Genomic DNA, 16,865 nt, shown 5'->3' with positions numbered 1-16,865 from the left:
TGCGGGCCAACTAAAGCTTAGTGTCATCATGATTGCCTCCTCTCAGCAGATGTCAAAATGCTGAACAGATTCTCCCCACTTCGGAAGCTCGAATTCGGTCTCGGGCGCCATGACCTCGGAGCTGACAAGCGATATATGAAGACTCGACACGGCACTTCTATCGACGATTGTCCCATCGGCCAGCACTAAACGTAGCTGCAGTAGACGCTTCAGGTAGGGTTCTACTTGGTCGACCTCCAAACTTGTCAGCTCGCCATCGGCTACTTTTCCCGCCAGGTGTGCCGTCAGGGGGATTGCGCCAGATACGAGGTTGATCTTATTTGCGCCAGCCCCTGCCCCCATGCCTATGCTGTTGGGTGAAGCAAACATGCTAAGCGTTCCTATGAGATTGGGAGCAGATATCCAACTGTCTGCAGCGGCCGGTGGGGAGCCATTGAAGATGTGGACAAAGTATGTGGTCCCAAGCTCCTGTTTCTCGACGTGTACGTTGATCGTCCAGTCACGGTAGCTGCGGCCACGATACAAAATCGAGCTCGACAAAGGAGCGGTCGCTTCTGCATCGGTGAAGGTGTTGCCGATCTGCGCCTTGAAATTCTTTGACCTGTGCATGGACGATGGAGAATAAGCCAGGCGTGCAGGGCTCGACTGCCCATAGAGTCTGTTGATGGTTGAGATGACCCGGATCTGGGCCGCCGTTTCATCCTCTGTCTGCGGCTTTCCAGTGAACCTGGCCCCGCTCGTCTCCTTGTAGTTGTATTGGAAAACCTCGGGGTCCCTCACCGTGTCCGAGGTCCAGAAGGTGCCGTTTACGTCGGCGAAAAAGGGGGCCAGCAGAGTCCTAGAAGTCATTATTTCCCCTGCCGAGGTTGTATAGGACGCCATGCTCGCTGGTTGTGGTTCTATCCACACGTCTGGGTGCACGACCTGCCAGAGTGCAAACAGGCGATCGAGGTTGGTATGATGCAACCAGAAGATGGGGTCGAACGATGAGAAGGGTATGTAGGTCATATGTCCACCAAGTCCCGCGATGCTATGTATGGCGTCGTGGACAGACTCGATCGAGTCGTGCCTGCTGTCCCCTTTTGGGAACCATGCCTCGTTGCTGAAGGTGGTGTAGTTGTCATAACTCGACAAGATGGTATATACGCGCTGCTGAAGCACTTCACGATTTTGGTCGAGGGCCAAGCCCACCTTTGTGTTGTTGGACGTTGCCTCTGAGTCTTGGCTGCTTGGTGATCGAAGCGTCCGGTCCCAGTGGTCCCACTACCGAAGAAACAATGAGATGATGAGTGTTGGCTGCTCTCCCGACAGACACAGTCCATGATTTATGGCTGTCTGTTTCACATTGGGAGGGGGGGTACTTACAGGCGCTATGTAGAAGGCAGAAGCATCGAGGGGACGGAATTCATATGCGTACAAGGGGTTTGAGATGTTTTGTACTCCATTGGGGCCAGCAACTTCTACCACAGGGCTTCCACTCACTACCAAAGGCAGCAGGCTCTCGCCCTCAGGAGGCGTGGCTGCCCAATCCCAATAAGGGATGCGAAAGTTGGCAGCAGCGCGCTGGTATCGTTTTCTAGTCGACGCGTCTTTGTACCAGGACGCAATTTGTTGAATGTGGTTATGAAGAATTTGCTGCAGCGCAACAATATCAGTTCCGGACGGTTCTTTTTTCTCTTGGTCACACAGGCCGAGACCTCTTCATCAAAAGAGAAACCTTGTGCCCCTGTATCTATCTCCTTGCATGGTATCGGAGCTCTTGGGAAATCATCTGTCAGTGTACCGGGTGACAAAAGAAAAGGCTTACCTCATACAGAGCCAAGTATGGGCGATGCCAAGTGGGAAACAAGGTGTTCTCATGGAGACAATAGCCTGCCAGCTCGTTTCCAGGAGTTGCCTGGACACCATTCCATTCCACAAATGGCACACCGTGAATGCCTAAACACCGATGCCATGTTTATCAGTCCCGAGTTAGCTTTCGCCCATCTCATCCATATCTATCGGTGGAACTGCCAGATAACGTACCGGCGATTTGATAGAAGGAAATGGGCTCATCCTGATCGTCAAACTGCATCAGGCTCAGGCCCAGAATAAATAGCGTCCATTGGTCGCCATCTTCCTGAAACTCTCGGATCTCTTGACGCAGCGGTACCGATTTACTCTCGTTGGAACGGCGAACTCCCTTGGCAACAATGCGATTCCTTGGGTTGTTCCCATTCTCGCTGACCTGTCTCCTGATAAGAGGCCCTGTGTCGAATCCATAATCATAGGCCGTGGCAGCGATGACTGATGGGACTAGACATGCAGCTCCGACGATGAACAGCAGAAGTGGCGTGGCTGGTAATGGCATGACTGGTCTGATAGAAGCCCTGATCCAGTAGCGCCCCGTACAAGACCAAACAAGCCTGAGATCTGTCCATGAGCCTAAAATGGTCAAGACTAGAATAAAGTAGGTGATCATTCTGAGTCGAGTCCAAAATTGGATGGCACCTTGCTCTATATCATCTAAGCAACAAGAAGGAAAAAACGAAACTTTGCTGTGGAAGCAGAGGGACGGGGGCGCAGGTAGAAAAGTACCGAGCCGAGGACCTGACAAGGTACTTAGGGGGGGCAAGGCCAAATCGGACTTTCAGAGAGACCTCAAAGATCGACAACGTCAACAAACTCTTGTCCGACACTCAACCCTGTCTGTCATCCATCGGCAGACATTCGGGCATGCGCAGAAGGCTTGTACCACTTGCTAATTCAAGACAAGATGGGGAGAAAGTCTGCCCACCTGTGTGCTACTGCGGTAGCAAGAAGGGAGAGTAGGCATGTACCTACCTACCTTAGGTACCTACCTAGGTAGGTAAGGTAAGATAAAGATCAGTAAGGCCTTTTTCGCCGGTTTTGCGGTAAGTGCAACCCAAGAAAGAGACGACTCAACCCAGATACGTAGACTAACCACCAAATCGGAAGTCAAAACACATCAGGTGTCACTGACAATGCTTCTTTCAGTACCTACTCTCATGAAAGCCTCTGAACATCCGTCTCCATAAAACGAGATCCTAGCCCACCAAGGTAAAGTCTTCCAATGGAAAACCCCAGTTGTGACCAGTAAATTCAGGCGTGAAGGTATCCCCCATATTAGTGCGCTCTTCATGAATGCCAATCAAAAAAGTTAAAAATATAAAATAAAACAAGATCAACAACCCCCGGACAATCGCATGTCACACACGGGCGGCGACATGACCAGGCGAGAACTGGATGCTCGTACAAGTATAAACAATCTGAAAGCCAGTCGGGTGGCCGGTCAAACTTTTCCGTAATGTGTTGTTGCACTGTGTGTAAGAAAAATGAAATCATCATAGAATAAGGAGGTCATGACGCGGAAATTGAGAAAATGCAATTCGGAAGAAGAAAATCAAGATGTTTGTATTTGATAAACGCCCCTCATATCAAGCCAGACAAAAAAAAAAAAAAGGCCGAGATTAATGCAAAACACATGAGCACACTGGTCGCCTCGCCCAAACTCATCTTTGGTCCACACACTTAGTGCACAGGCGGAAGCGCAACCATCGAGTTCCCAACACGGAAACCATCCACACCCGCCCGCCTAATAGGTCCTTTGCGTGGCGCGTCCTTGGGGTCAACTCGGTACTTGAGTTTGACCCCCATGGCCGCCAGCTCCACATCCAAGAACTTGAGCGCTCCCGGGACAACAACGACGGTGGTGTTGTCACCTCCGATCCATTGATTACCCTGTCCATCTTCCCATATCTCTCCTTCGAGCGTTGTGAGATCAACATCCTCGTCCAGTCTATCCAGACGCTGCGCACAACTCCTGCACCTGACCGTGTTGACCTTGCGTTTGCCGACAAATGGTGACACTGTCGGCTGCACCGAAAGAAATGTGCCACACGTCCGGCAAATCCACGACCTCGTGTAGTCTGAGCAGTTTAGAAGGCGATCCTGCAACAAGAACGCAGTTCCGTGGGCCAAGAGGGCATCACGCTCCATCTCTCCAACTCTGATACCACCACCTCGTTTTCTTCCCTTGATCGGTTGACCCGTCGTCGGAACCACCGGACCCGTCGTTCGTACTTGGAACTTGTCGTTAACCATGTGTCGCAGCCTCTGGTAATATACAACGCCGATGTATATGTCCGCCGCCAACTCCTGACCGGTGATACCAGAATACATGGGCTCGTTGCCGTGATAGTTGTACCCTGCCTTCATGAGCTGGTGACCAAAGTACTCGGCCGCCGTGTTTTGCTCGTCAAACTTGAAAGGAGTCGAGTCTTGGGCAAGACCGTGCAAAGCTCCAGACTTGCCGGCGAGCGACTCGACAAACATGCCGATCGTCATTCGAGACGGGAAAGCGTGCGGGTTGATGATGACATCTGGCTGCATTCCCGACTCCGAGAAAGGCATGTCAATCATGGGCCACTTCTGGGACGCCACACCTTTTTGTCCGTGGCGTGACGAGAATTTGTCACCAATGACAGGAGATCGTGGTATCCTGAACTTGATCGACACCGTCTGCAGCGGCTCTGTGCCATTTTCGTTGCCAACAAGGCGAATCTCCTCGACGAAGGCCGTTTCTGAGTCTTTGTATTTCTCGTAGTGTGTGAGCCCGTCACGGTTGACCAGTTGATCACTGTAATCAGCCGACACAGTGTGCCAGGCAGCGATGATATCACCTTGCTCAACCTTGCTACCAATACGCGGCAAGCCATCCAGATCCAGCTTCTCAAGATCCCGCGCCTTGACCGTTGTGTTGGGGGCAAAGCCAAACATCTTGGTGATGTGCTTCGTCGACCGTGTTCTCGAGTCATCCTTGAGAGTGATCTTCTTGGTCTTGTAGATCGTTCCATGTCCAAATCCCCGCTCATGAGCCGACTTGTTGAGGATCATGGCGTCGTCCATGTCGTATCCGGTATAGGAGATAACAGCAACAACAGCATTCATACCGTTGGGGAAGTTGTCAAACCCGTACTCGTTGTGAAGCGGGGCTCGAACAATTGGTGTTTGGCCGGTTTGAATGCGGTACATCTTGTTATCTGTTCGATGACTGATGGCTGCTCCCGGAGTTCCCATGGTTTGTTTACCCATTTGGCATTGGTACATGTTTCTTGGTGACTGGTTAAAGTCTGAGAAAGGTGTCATGTTGGCCAAGATTGATAGCATGTTTGTGGGATCGAATTCGACGTGAGTCGACTCGCCCGAGACGATTTCAGGCTCGGTACAGGCGATGGACATGTAGGGCTGCTCGTGGGTACCCACGTAATCTTCCTTCTCCAGGGGAAGGTATTTCACAGGCCTAACCATCCTGGAGGGCTGAGAAGCCATGTATATTCCAGGGTAGGAGCCCCCGTTCGATGGAGGCACCAGACCGATCTCCATGTGTACCGGAACGCCGTGCGAGCCTTCAACCTTCCAATAACGTAACGTGTCTGCTATGGTACGAGACTGTTTTGGCGAGCACCATCCGAGGATTTTTCCGTCGAGCATCACAGGTACGCTCTCCTCAGTGTCGGCGGACGAAGTGTCCACAACCCCAAGCTCAGTGGCGAGCCTCGGGATGGCGGAGACGTCGACCGCGTCCGTCATGATCTCGCACTTGTGCGCCAAATGATTCAGAAGACCGCAAGGGGAACCATCGGGCGTGTGTACAGGGCACAGAAAGCCCCAGGATTCTGGCAGAAGCTTGCGGACTGTTGTTGTCTTGAGTTGAGCGAAGAAGCTACCACGATGCACCATGCGGAAGTGACTGATGAAACGCAAGAAGTTCAGCTTCTCTGCAACCACCACAAACCCCGATGTTTGCTGTAAATCCAGGCCCGATGGGCTCTGAAGGTTGCCAGTAGACAAGAAGTACTCCAGGCTGTTTCCAAGGTTCTCGTTTGTTCTTCGGAAGATGTTGGTGGGAAAGTCTTTTTCAAACGCGGCCGAGGTGAACGTGTTGGCGGGTGATCTCCGGAGATAGTCTCGCAGCGCAGCCCGGAGTGAAACTGCCACAAACTCCTCCAAGCGCTCCTTGAGGATCATGCCGTACAGATAACCGCCAAGCAAAATCTCTTGATTTTGGACCGCATCCGGGTTATCCACAGCGCATTCGCCTGCGACAAGGGCGTATAGTTTCCTCATCATCACAAGTATCATTCGGAACTTGTCGGCATCTTGTTGTTCAGTCACGTCATGACTTCCCAAGTGCACAAGCACTATCTTCTTGAGGAACTCAGTACCGACATCGTAGTGAGACATGGAGTCTTGAACTCCTAGAACGACCCTGAACTTTTCGCCCAGGTAGGCCCTGGTTTTTGACTTGCTGTAAAGGCCGTAGGACTTGTATGTACGCAAGAGAAGCTCGACGCGGTCCGTCAGGAATGAGTTTCCCACACCCTTGGACCCGGGCGGGCCGCACAATCCCTCAAAGATTTCACTGTCGTTGGTCTCCACTAGCGCCTTCAAAATCATCATGACGGGGACCAGGTACTCATTCTTCCTCCAAGAGAACCGGAATGTGACGTTTCCATCGTTGAGGTAGTGGAGCACGTTTGTTTGAGAGGTTTCGTCGGGGCGCACAGACCGCAGTATGATACCATATGGCGTGTAAGCCGGTCCTCTATTCTGAAAACTTGGACGATTGATGGCGAGAGGGAAATTTCGTCGGTTTAGCAACAGCAACCGGATGATTTTTTCATTGCCATTCACAATGAAGTAGCCACCGAGTTCCTCACTCTCCTCCTTGCGCTGCACAAGTAGGGCAGGCGAGTTGCCTTCAAGATGGCACCTGTTCGACTGTCATAGTGTAAGTATTCAGCCTAATGCAGCAAACATGTTGGACTCTGGTAAAACAACTCACCTTAACCATGATGGGCATCTGCCCGATATCACGGACACACTCCTTCAGTTCGCCATTGTTGATCTGATATTCCAAGGTTGCAGAGAGTTTACCCCTGTATGATACATGGCGCTCTCGGCACTCTGCGGGAAATATCTCTCGTGTCTTGGCGAATTTGTTGGTAGTCGGCACCCAAGACTTTTGCAAGCTGACTTCCTTGATGCGCACTGAGAGCCTATTCCTTTGCGATGATGGCATGCTGGCATCACCGTCCAGGAAGTACTTGGTCCCGATATCCCTGATGGCATGGTCTATAAGGCCCGGCTTGCCATCGTCCCTGAAAAGCGCATTGAAGGACTCAATGTGAGGATTCACGGCATTTTGTAGAGCTGGGTAGGCCGAGTGATCGGTTGGAGGGTTCCGGAAGAGGTTTTCGCGGCGAAGTGTGTTGTACTCGTGATCCCACTTGGTGCTGGTGGCGGCGGGAGCCATGGTTTCGACCTATGCGCCGCGACTGGCGGCAAGGAGGGCAACTGAGCCCAGGTTTGGGTTGATTATTATAGTCGGATCAGGCAGTGCCAACTAACAAGTGAGAGACTCCAATGTTAATGGATGACCCCTCCCAATCTGGGTTTCTATCAATATCTGTTTTTTTTTTTTTTTTCTTGCTTAGACAAGCCCAGATGTCTCCTACCTCATCGCGTCCGTTGAGCCAGTTCAAGTAAAAGTTAACGCGGGGACGGCGTAATGGCGCCAGGGGAAGAAAAAAAAAAGTTCGATAAGAGAACAATTGACTTGTCGATAAGAGCTGCGATAAGCAGATATTCCATAGCAGTATGCCACGTGACCGCGCCCATCCTCATCCATGTCGAACTTTGATGCGGGGCGCAGGGCCTGCAGCAGATAGCTTTGACAGCCTGACAAATGGTTTGAGCCGCGGATCTGATTCAATGTCACCTGAACAAAGCCAGCCTACAGTCCATACAACCTGGCTGGGATATCTATCTTTTTTTTTTTAGGATTATGTATGTACGATCCCATTGCCTACAGGCGGGTACCATTCATTTAATGCTAGCTACGTTGGAACCACATGTTGCAAGTCAACACCACAGAAACCTCACCTACTGTAGGTAAAAGATTAACGGAACGAATGGGTGGCATTGGTCGGCCACGATGGAGTTTCTCCACTACTTCCAGGCTAAACTATTCCAGGTGCCAAACACCACCCCTTGCTGATTCCCCAGCGTCGGCGGCAAATGTGTTTGCGGAATTACCTAACTTGATCATTTGAAGAACATGAGGTTAAGTCCATGTACCCATGATCATTATTGCCGCCGCTGTATTCGATTTTAGGCAAACAAGCACACTGGTGGGAAGGCCTCACTTCAGGCCCTCGTTTCGGTGAATCGGGGACCACCGTTTTGGAGGCCAACGTTGAGTTTGTCAAACAAAGCGGAACCAGTCGTTTGATCAAATTAGTAGGTTATATGCAGATAGATGTACGTGGTACCTGTTTTTGAGAAAGTTATGAACAAGCGCGCTTCAGACAATACTACGGTGTTGATCATGCATGGGGCTTTCATACCTCAAGACCCGCCCCCCATCATGCATCATCTGCAAATCAGCTACAACTCAACCTGGTATATGGGACCGATAAGTGAAGGGAGATACAAGCGGCTCTGGATCGATCCACAGCCTGCGTATTGCGTACTAATTTACAGTTGCACAATGCCATCTAGCATTTAGGGTTATTGAAACTAAGTGGACATGTGCATGGATCTAAGCGCCAGAGCAATGATCATTTGGGTTATGGTGTTACGATGCATCCAGTCGTTCACTATTAACTGCCTGCCTTGAGTACCTAGGTAGGTACCTACAAAGCTTACCTTAGGTGCCCAGGTACCTACCTGCTTAACTCCCTTTTTGTTGCGTCATAGGTGCCTGAATGACTACACACTGGAACAATCACGTAAAACAGAAGATGCACACTAGCAAGTACTCCTTCAGACGCGACATCATCAAATTGGCTTAGATTGCACAGCCAAACTGAGTGTTGCGGCAAGCCAGCCTACCTATTTATTGTCAGGGCTTCTTTATATTTACGGCTTTGTGATGGGACGGCCCAAATGGACCCTGCACAAAATCAGGTCTCGGTCCCTCCGTATTCCACAGTCTAAATGCTGCAGCGGGCGCCTCGGAGCTAGGTAGGCTTGCTAGGATATGTGCCCCGGTATTGCATCCGCGGTTTTTAACCACTGCCCCCACATTATAGAGCACATGCAGCGCGCTTGCTTTTTCCAGTGAGGCGCGTGAACGCTGGACATCGAAATGGCATACATACATGCCATGCGAGTACAATCAATCAAATTGATTGTCCCATCCAAGGTAAGGTACACTGTCTGGGCTTTATTGCATGTAGACAAGGTACCTACTTACCTACCTACTGTACGTTTATCTACCTTGGTTCTTTCGAGGGTCTCTACCTTGGTGGGTTGGCTGGATGGTATAGCCTAGCCCGACAGTGCAACTGTTCTTTTTTTTTTTTTCTCTCTCTCTCTCTTTTTTCCCCCTTGTACATCTTGCTGCCGGCCGCCACACGGCACCCAACCACGCAGTGGCCGCAGGCTGTTTGTCCGCAATCATCCTCCCGATCCATAACTTCACCCGTCTGAACACCGTTCAACCTGTCAAGATTGCAACGGGCCGTCGTTTCGACACTGACCCGCCTTACCGCTCGCTTATTGGCCGCCTTGTCGACGACCTGACTTCTTAGGTGGACTGCGACCCCGCGGCCTCTGCTCGTCATTCCTTTTTGTTTCTTGTTTCTGTCGCCCTTGTTGGTTCCCTCCAGAAGAAGGACCTCAAGCATTCTCCATCACGTCGCATCGGAAAGAGGTCATTCCTCTAGTTCTAGAGCCTCCTTTGTTTGAGTGGTGGCCGCCCCCAACAGCAGCCAGCCTTGGGGTGCAAGAGCGATAAACCAACAATTACTTAAACTTTGGGATCGTGTCGCTACTTGAATATCGCATCGCAATCTTATTCGTTTGTGCATTCGTGACTCGGCGCCGCTGCCGCGTTTACTGTACACCGCAGTACCCACCTTTGCAATCCCATACTACTGCCGCCTAACTGCCTTCCGTTACGTCAACCACCTACCTACTTTAAGGCAGCTTTGGCAAGCTGTTCAGCCTCTCTCGCTCCGTCTATGTCCAAACAGCTACCGTCTATTTTTCCGAATTCAGTTTCTCTATCAACAGCACATGCCAAGGACGAGGAGCTTCGGCGTGTGCCGCGTGCAGCATTGTCACATTCGATCCCTGCCCACCATACTTTTTCGCTGAGTCCGGCGACCCATTTAATCCTAGCTCCAGATCTGCACTATCGAAAGCTCTAGCACATCACTGCGACCCTTGTTTTTTTCTGCTTTTTTTTTTTTTTTTTTTTTTTTTTTTTATCAAAGCAAGCCACCTTGAACCCCCAAGACAGGCAGACATTCAACAGACAGGGAGTCAGTCGTACGTCACCGTCGCATGTTTCCGCCTGTTTGTCCGTTTTCTACCAAACTGCGTATCCACTCAGCAAACCTGCCGCAGCAGCATCAGGGCCAAACAAAAGGATATACTAAATATTCTGAAAAGGGAGTCTTTTAATCTGGAGGCTATACGACTTGTACAAGTCTTTCTGTGCAACACCCTTCCGAGTGCGACCCCACCGACAAAATTGCCTGCCCGCCTTTGCTCAGCTTAGCAAGCAGACCGCATTCCTGTCCGGGTCAGGTGCCTGTGCCAGCCGAGGCTCCGCAGACCCGCACAGCGTCTTTTGTGTTCAAGTTGTTTCTGTGTGTCTAAGTCCCGCCCCGGGTCCGGAATCACTGCTTTCGCTTTTCGTCTCCACCCCTGTGCGAGCCGGTCACCGCTTCTTTTTCTGCAGCGGCGGAGTACTCTTCTTCGTTCCTATACCGCACCCTGCGCGCTGCATCCTTCGTCCCGGCCGCCGGTCCGCTTTCTGCATCTCGCTGGAACAAGCCTCATCCCCGGAGTTCAAGTGAGAATAGACACCCCCACTCACCCAGTGGGGCCATATCACCATGGCTGCCATCATCAAAGGCCTTTACGACTGGTTGCTCAGAACTTTCTGGTATGCCTTCATCTTTCCCGAGTTTTCGTACGCTTCCGATAAGGTGTATTTTATAGCAGCGGATACAAAATATTCGCATGCTTGACTATCTCATGATGTCTGTGAGATACTGATTATCCTTGCCGCCACAGGGCAACTGAGATGGATGTGACAATGATTGGACTACAAAATGCCGGCAAGACATCTTTGCTACGAGTTCTTTCGGTAAGTCTTTCTCACTTTTTCTCAAGTCAACCGAAAAGGGGGCAACAAGAAAAAGAAGAATAAAAATGGCAAGGAAAAATAGGCAAGCATGCTGATAGCTCGATGGCTTACCACGTAAACCTACAAACAGGGTGGCGAATTTACCATAGAGTAAGTCTTCTTCTGCTCATCGTGAACCCGTGCCGCAAGGTCACTAACATTTATTTCTGTTAGCACGATCCCTACTGTTGGCTTCAACATGAAGAAGGTGCAGAGGGGTCACGTCACAATGAAATGCTGGGATATGGGGGGACAAGAACGATTCCGCGGCATGTGGGAAAGGTATTGTCGCGGCGTGACAGCTATTCTTTTCATCGTTGATGTAGCCGACTTTGACCAGATACCAACGGCCAAGCAGCACTTGCACTCGTTGATGGGATGCGAGTCACTTGTGGGTATCCCGCTTCTGGTACTCGGTAACAAATCCGACCTACCGGACAAATTATCGGTCGACGAGCTGATTGATGCCATGGACTTGAAAAGTATAAACACGCGCGAGGTGTCTTGCTATGGAATCAGCGCCAAAGAGGAAACGAACCTGGATGCGGTTATCCAATGGTTGATGAAGTACTCTAGCAAATGACGCCGTCTCACTTTTTTTTTGTTCTTACCATCTTTCTTTCTTTTCTCTGGGGGGTTTGGTGTGGTATGTGTGCGATCCTCTTGTTCTTGTCGGTTTGATAACAGAACGACGATTGTAGCGGTGGAATACTTTGCTGAATCTTTTTGGGCTTGCTTCATGGTTGGGCGTTTGCATGTGGGAATGCGGGCATATTGCAAAGCCGGGTTATTGCGCATCTGATTATCTTTTAATCACTTTGTTTCATCTCCTAGTGACGGTCCCATTTGGTGATAGGAATGACAATCGCGTCAAAGAAATATAAAAAAGAGCCTTCTTGACATAGGATCCGTCAATTGGGATGTAAGGCGCACACATATGTACTGCCCATATATGTTCGAAGTTTGTCGGTGCATTTTGTTTGTCAAAGACTCGGATCGTAATTTATATATATTTATTTTCTGCTCTAGGTACTGACAAGAACAATGCACAGGAAAATAATTCATGGACAACCATCACCCCTACATATATAGCATATCAAGTTGCCCAGCGTCATTTTGCCAACTCATCAGTGCATACTGGGATCCTCCCGTCCTGCAGCGAGCCCAGAAAAGCTCCGTGATTGGTGCCGTGCGGAGGGGTACGGCAGCATCGCAAACGCCAGTAAGTACTTGTTCGCAGTAGGTAGTACCTCAATTTGTCTCTCGGCAATCATGCCTCCCTGCTCCTCCAATAGTTCCAATCGCATCGCCTGCCCGGAGTTGTTTTGGTGCTGACTGGCTGGAAGCTTGGCATGGGGCCCGGCTTGGGCCCAAGTGAAGCCCAATCGAAGGAAGGTGAGAAAAATAATTTATGTACTTAATGATTCCCGGAAACAGTTAAATTAACAAAGGCTCACGCATACACATACCGTAGCAGGAAGTGGAGTTTTTCGCCTAATCCTATAATAAATGGGCAGGCAGGGCAACAAGGATTTTCAACAGAACTCCATTGAATGGCACGGAATATAACGGCCATAGTTAATATCAACCTGCCGCCAGGATTCCGAAATGTGTATAGTTTTTGCTGTTAACCAATTTTGTTAACGAAAAAGTTGATTGCAGGAATCTATAAATAATAACACCAATACCCAGCCACCTTAACCTTTACGATCATATCGTCTAATTAATATAGGTTTTTGTATCTTTATTAATATTTATAGGTGGGACTCCTTCGCTTCGTTAAAATGGAGAAAGGGGAGACTTTTGTTTACCTAACTAGGTAGGTAGGGTGTTTGTCGACGGACGATTTCCTTGAAGATCGTATAAAAGTGACATTCCTTTGCTTCCTTTGAAACAGAGGAGCGAAACTCTTCTTTGTGCGGCCAAGGATGTAACCCAGATGGGTCATAATTTCTGTCCGACGGATGACGTCCTTGAAGACCGTGTAAAGTGGTATTCTTTTTTTATTTTTTTTTTGTTCAGAGGACGAACGGCCTTTGTTATCAGTGGGCGGGGCAGTTATTACGGCCGAAGAAACGCCAAAGCGACAGCGAGAAAGGTGAAAGAACCGCGCGTTTTGTTTGCTTGAGTATTCTAAAGACTCTCAAGTATTGTAAAGGTACAAATAAAATGGAGATGACTTGAAAAAGAAAACCAGTTAGTTGGATACGATGTACAATATCTACATAACCAGTAGAATTCAGATTCAGAATATGATAAATAATATAAGCGGTGCCATAATTAGGTAGGATTTATTTTTATGAGAAAAGTTTACATGTACTGTGGGCTAGTTTTGTTGGATATTATGCACACTATTCGAAAGGCGAGCAGAGTTGCAAGGGAGACCGCCGAAACTACAGGTACTCCGTTTTACTGGAACGGGGCAGGCAAGCGGAAGCTATTCGGCAGCGCATTTTTTGACGCTGCGTTAACATACAACTGTAGGTTTGCTGCCAATTACGTGATGTATTGATACAGTAGGTTTGGATTAAAGTCGCAGACTAAACCCCGTATGGTGTTCAATCTGCGAGATTCAACACACCACTCGCCTATTAATCAATCATCCAACAGGTTTTACGAATGTATACGCGCGTCGTGCGTGAAGTGGTGTACGCGTAATGTGGGCTACAAAGTCAAGAGCAGTCGGTTCAATCAGTACGACTGTGCTATCGTCAGTCGAAAAACGTTGCTATTCGAATTCGAACATGTCACGAGGTACTGTAATATGTAAAGTCGCGTGGCATAGGATGATGGGGGAGACGGGCGATGCAGGGATCATTCCAAATGTATGTTTGGGTGGAGCGGCCAACTCAAATGCCATTGTGGCTTAGCTGAGCCAAATAGCATCAAAAAATGCCTTTCCGCAGCCTGATCGTAGCGGAAGGTTGATGTGCTCGGGACCGAATCTACTTGATCGTCAGAAGTATTTCCGGAGGCCCTGCAAGCCAGGCCGATTGAATACCCTTATTGCGAAAAAGAGAATTAATTTGCTTCTACCAACATAAAACGTTAAGCAGCTGCGGAGCATGAGGGGCTAAAGGGGCTAAATACAGAGATGTATACGGGCAAGACGGGGGATATACTCCGTATGTAATGTGTACTGCACGGCGTGCCTATCGTTTTTTTTTTTTTTTTTTTTTTTTTTTTTTTTTTTTTTTTGTTAGTAGGTACCTGTCCATGTTGCATGCATTGGATTTCATGGATGTGACCATGTTTGCTTCTCTATATTTTCATGCTGAACATCCTCACCTCGGCCGGTCTACATATTCAGCCATAAGACAGGGCACACAATTGGAACCTACTTGCTACTAAACGAAGAGCGAAAACTAGAGCCTGACCTTGCAAGTAGACAAACATCCAGCCGGCGCTGGCATGGAACCCGATAGAAATGGCGACAAGCAAGAAGGCTGCCTCTGACTTGGTGGTGGTGGTGGGTGGCGCAGCTAGACCTAGAGCAAAAAGGCAAAAAAGATACTTCGTAATTCAAGGACAGTCATGTTTCTCCGCTGGATGATGCGCCAAGCCTGCATCTGACTGGCCCATTGCAAATCACTGCACAGTGACCAAGAGCCTTGGCAATCCACCGCTTGCGACGCTTCTCTAATAAACGCCTGCTGTGTCCCAGCTTTTTTGGGTGAACATGTCCGCCCGGCAACCCATCTTTTTTCTCGCTGAACCATTACGAAAGTCGCCGGCCTTTTCTTTTTCGTTTGATCGAATCCAAGCTGTCCAATTCATCCAACGATCTTTTTTCTTTTCTTCATAATCTCTCACCGAATTACTGCCGACATAGGCTAGTGCTACTTCTTTAGAAAAGCAGCCACATCGTTCTCAACCCAAACGCTGAAAATAGAATCGGAATCTCCGCGACCCGCGTTTCGCATTTTTAAAGACGACAAAACATCACCGAGAGCACGAGTCGACTCTATCAAAAGCTCCGCACTCGTCTTTGGAAGTACAGTTGTTTTACTCAACCAAGAACACCGCCTCGTTACCTTTGTTAGTTAAAACAAAACGAAGAATCTCTGGCATGTCTGTCATCACACAGGCATCGGCCATGTTGGCCAAGCGAGCTGATGGATGGTAAGCTGTTCCTTGTTCCTCCAGACAAAACATCAGCAGTGTTGTGTGAGAAGATTCCCGCTAACCCTCACCGTTTCTGGAAAATATAGTCCCGATGGATACTATCGCTCTGGAAACTATTGTTATCGTGGATCTGGATGGTACTGGTGGGGAAGGGTATGTGTTTTTCCTCTTGTCCTCAATCAAGATGTCCTAGATGTGTTCTACCTGAACCTGGCATGATCCTGATGCTAACATGGCGTAATCTGCAGTGGGTGTTGACGGCGGTTGTCTTACTCGGAATCATCGTCATTATCATGCTCATCGCGCGTACGAGCGCCCGGCGACGGAGGGCACGCGGCATGGCGCCAATCTACGGCACTGGATGGGTTGGCCCTAAGCCAACGGCGTACCAGAACAACCCGAACACCTACTACCCGCCGCCGCCCCAGTACAGCGCCAACCCCCAGCAGCCGCAGTACACCGGCACGGCGTTCAACCCCAATGACGGCTACTACGGCGGCCAACAATCCGGTGTTCAGCCCCCAGCCAACACGTACGCTCCTCCGCAACACAACGCTCCGCCTGCCGCTAGTGGCGATAACTATGCCCCTCCTCCTGGCCCTCCCCCGGGAAAGTAATCACATAAAAAGACGTTGAATATGAGATAATTATGACGCATTGCCATGAGAAGTCGGGGTTGCTGGTGCTGTCGAGGAGCTCCTATACGATGACAGGATGGAGGAAAGGCTAGACTGATTTTTTTCACATGGTCTGATTACTTTATCGATTCAGTCTCAATGCTACTATGATAGTAATCACGCGAATTACCCACTGCACGTTGATTTGGATCGAGTTAAGTTTCCATTTGTGTGTGTGTGTACACCTTGTGCTTTTGAGTCGGCCTGTCTAATAAGGAGGACAAAAATGGAGACTTGCAGAACAACTTGAGACCAGATAGCCTACCTAGGTGGACTTACCGAACGGAAATATGCAGAGTATCCGTTGCTCCGACTGTTGACATCATCAATATGCATCGCCTATGAAATCCGTGATGTTTCTTCGAGTGCTTCAGAACGGCGGACCGAAGCACCTAGTTGGTAAACAGCCCATGCATCGGGATGTATGCAGCTGTAGATAATGATTCGATGTGATGGGCGGCTTAAGACTTGACCGGTGTATGATAGAGTAATTACAAAGTGGAAGGGTTTAACCTCGCTGACTACCCAAGGTGAGTAAGGTTAGGTGCCTACCTTACCTACCTACCTAGGCATCTTATACAAATAGTCACAGTACTTTGCACAGGTCCCCACTCAGCCTCCATATCAAGAGGATCATAAACTGGTGATGGAACTTGATGCTACACTGCCCACTAAAACTAGGTACCTATTTAGGATTTACTATAACCACCTCATGTATGTACCTTACCTAGGTAGGTAGGTAGGTATCCCAGTATTCATCTCGTGTCAAAAAGTTGAATCCCGGACTTGTTTTCTTTTTCCATTCATAACTGCGTCTTTTCTAGTTCTTATTTCTTTCGTTTTATTTTTCGACGCTA

At 49.2% G+C, this 16,865-nt stretch overlaps 4 protein-coding genes across 4 annotated transcripts; 2 read left to right on the top strand and 2 right to left on the bottom strand.

Moving 5' to 3' along the window:
• Positions 1–42: 42 nt before the first annotated feature.
• Positions 43–2,350, bottom strand: PgNI_03926 (uncharacterized protein; the record flags this gene model as incomplete). The annotated part of the gene is made up of 4 exons (XM_031123978.1): positions 43–1,263; positions 1,366–1,635; positions 1,808–1,938; positions 2,026–2,350. 4 exons carry the CDS (start codon positions 2,348–2,350, stop codon positions 43–45), a joined length of 1,947 nt encoding a protein of 648 aa, XP_030984596.1.
• A 1,061-nt stretch (positions 2,351–3,411) lies between these two features.
• Positions 3,412–7,559, bottom strand: PgNI_03925 (uncharacterized protein). The gene is made up of 2 exons (XM_031123977.1): positions 6,848–7,559; positions 3,412–6,783 (listed from the first exon to the last, which is right to left on the bottom strand). The coding sequence occupies exons 1-2, from the start codon at positions 7,316–7,318 to the stop codon at positions 3,532–3,534; spliced, it is 3,723 nt and encodes a 1,240-aa protein (XP_030984593.1). The 5' UTR covers positions 7,319–7,559; the 3' UTR covers positions 3,412–3,531.
• A 2,669-nt stretch (positions 7,560–10,228) lies between these two features.
• On the top strand, positions 10,229–12,222 carry PgNI_03924 (uncharacterized protein). Its single transcript, XM_031123976.1, has 4 exons — positions 10,229–10,963; positions 11,095–11,167; positions 11,298–11,317; positions 11,381–12,222. Exons 1-4 carry the CDS (start codon positions 10,914–10,916, stop codon positions 11,787–11,789), a joined length of 552 nt encoding a protein of 183 aa, XP_030984594.1. The 5' UTR covers positions 10,229–10,913; the 3' UTR covers positions 11,790–12,222.
• A 2,649-nt stretch (positions 12,223–14,871) lies between these two features.
• Positions 14,872–16,322, top strand: PgNI_03923 (uncharacterized protein). Its single transcript, XM_031123975.1, has 3 exons — positions 14,872–15,328; positions 15,418–15,484; positions 15,580–16,322. Exons 1-3 carry the CDS (start codon positions 15,276–15,278, stop codon positions 15,946–15,948), a joined length of 489 nt encoding a protein of 162 aa, XP_030984599.1. The 5' UTR covers positions 14,872–15,275; the 3' UTR covers positions 15,949–16,322.
• Positions 16,323–16,865: the final 543 nt, after the last annotated feature.

The sequence above is a fragment of the Pyricularia grisea genome, assembly GCF_004355905.1.
Source record: "Pyricularia grisea strain NI907 chromosome Unknown Pyricularia_grisea_NI907_Scaffold_2, whole genome shotgun sequence".
NCBI lineage: Eukaryota > Fungi > Ascomycota > Sordariomycetes > Magnaporthales > Pyriculariaceae > Pyricularia > Pyricularia grisea.
Note: the sequence above shows the minus strand (reverse complement) of the source record. Positions and strands in the feature narration are given on the sequence as shown.

Bases quoted from the DNA above. Each gene is read 5' to 3' on its own strand.
- PgNI_03924 (XM_031123976.1), top strand. From the start codon at position 10,914: ATGGCTGCCATCATCAAAGGCCTTTACGACTGGTTGCTCAGAACTTTC. The intron at 11,168-11,297 runs GTAAGTCTTTCT...ACCTACAAACAG, and splicing joins CTTTGCTACGAGTTCTTTCG to GGTGGCGAATTTACCATAGA. The intron at 11,318-11,380 runs GTAAGTCTTCTT...TATTTCTGTTAG, and splicing joins GGTGGCGAATTTACCATAGA to CACGATCCCTACTGTTGGCT.
- PgNI_03925 (XM_031123977.1), bottom strand. From the start codon at position 7,318: ATGGCTCCCGCCGCCACCAGCACCAAGTGGGATCACGAGTACAACACA. The intron at 6,784-6,847 runs GTGAGTTGTTTT...ACACTATGACAG, and splicing joins AGATGCCCATCATGGTTAAG to TCGAACAGGTGCCATCTTGA.
- PgNI_03923 (XM_031123975.1), top strand. From the start codon at position 15,276: ATGTCTGTCATCACACAGGCATCGGCCATGTTGGCCAAGCGAGCTGAT. The intron at 15,329-15,417 runs GTAAGCTGTTCC...TGGAAAATATAG, and splicing joins GCCAAGCGAGCTGATGGATG to TCCCGATGGATACTATCGCT. The intron at 15,485-15,579 runs GTATGTGTTTTT...CGTAATCTGCAG, and splicing joins GATGGTACTGGTGGGGAAGG to TGGGTGTTGACGGCGGTTGT.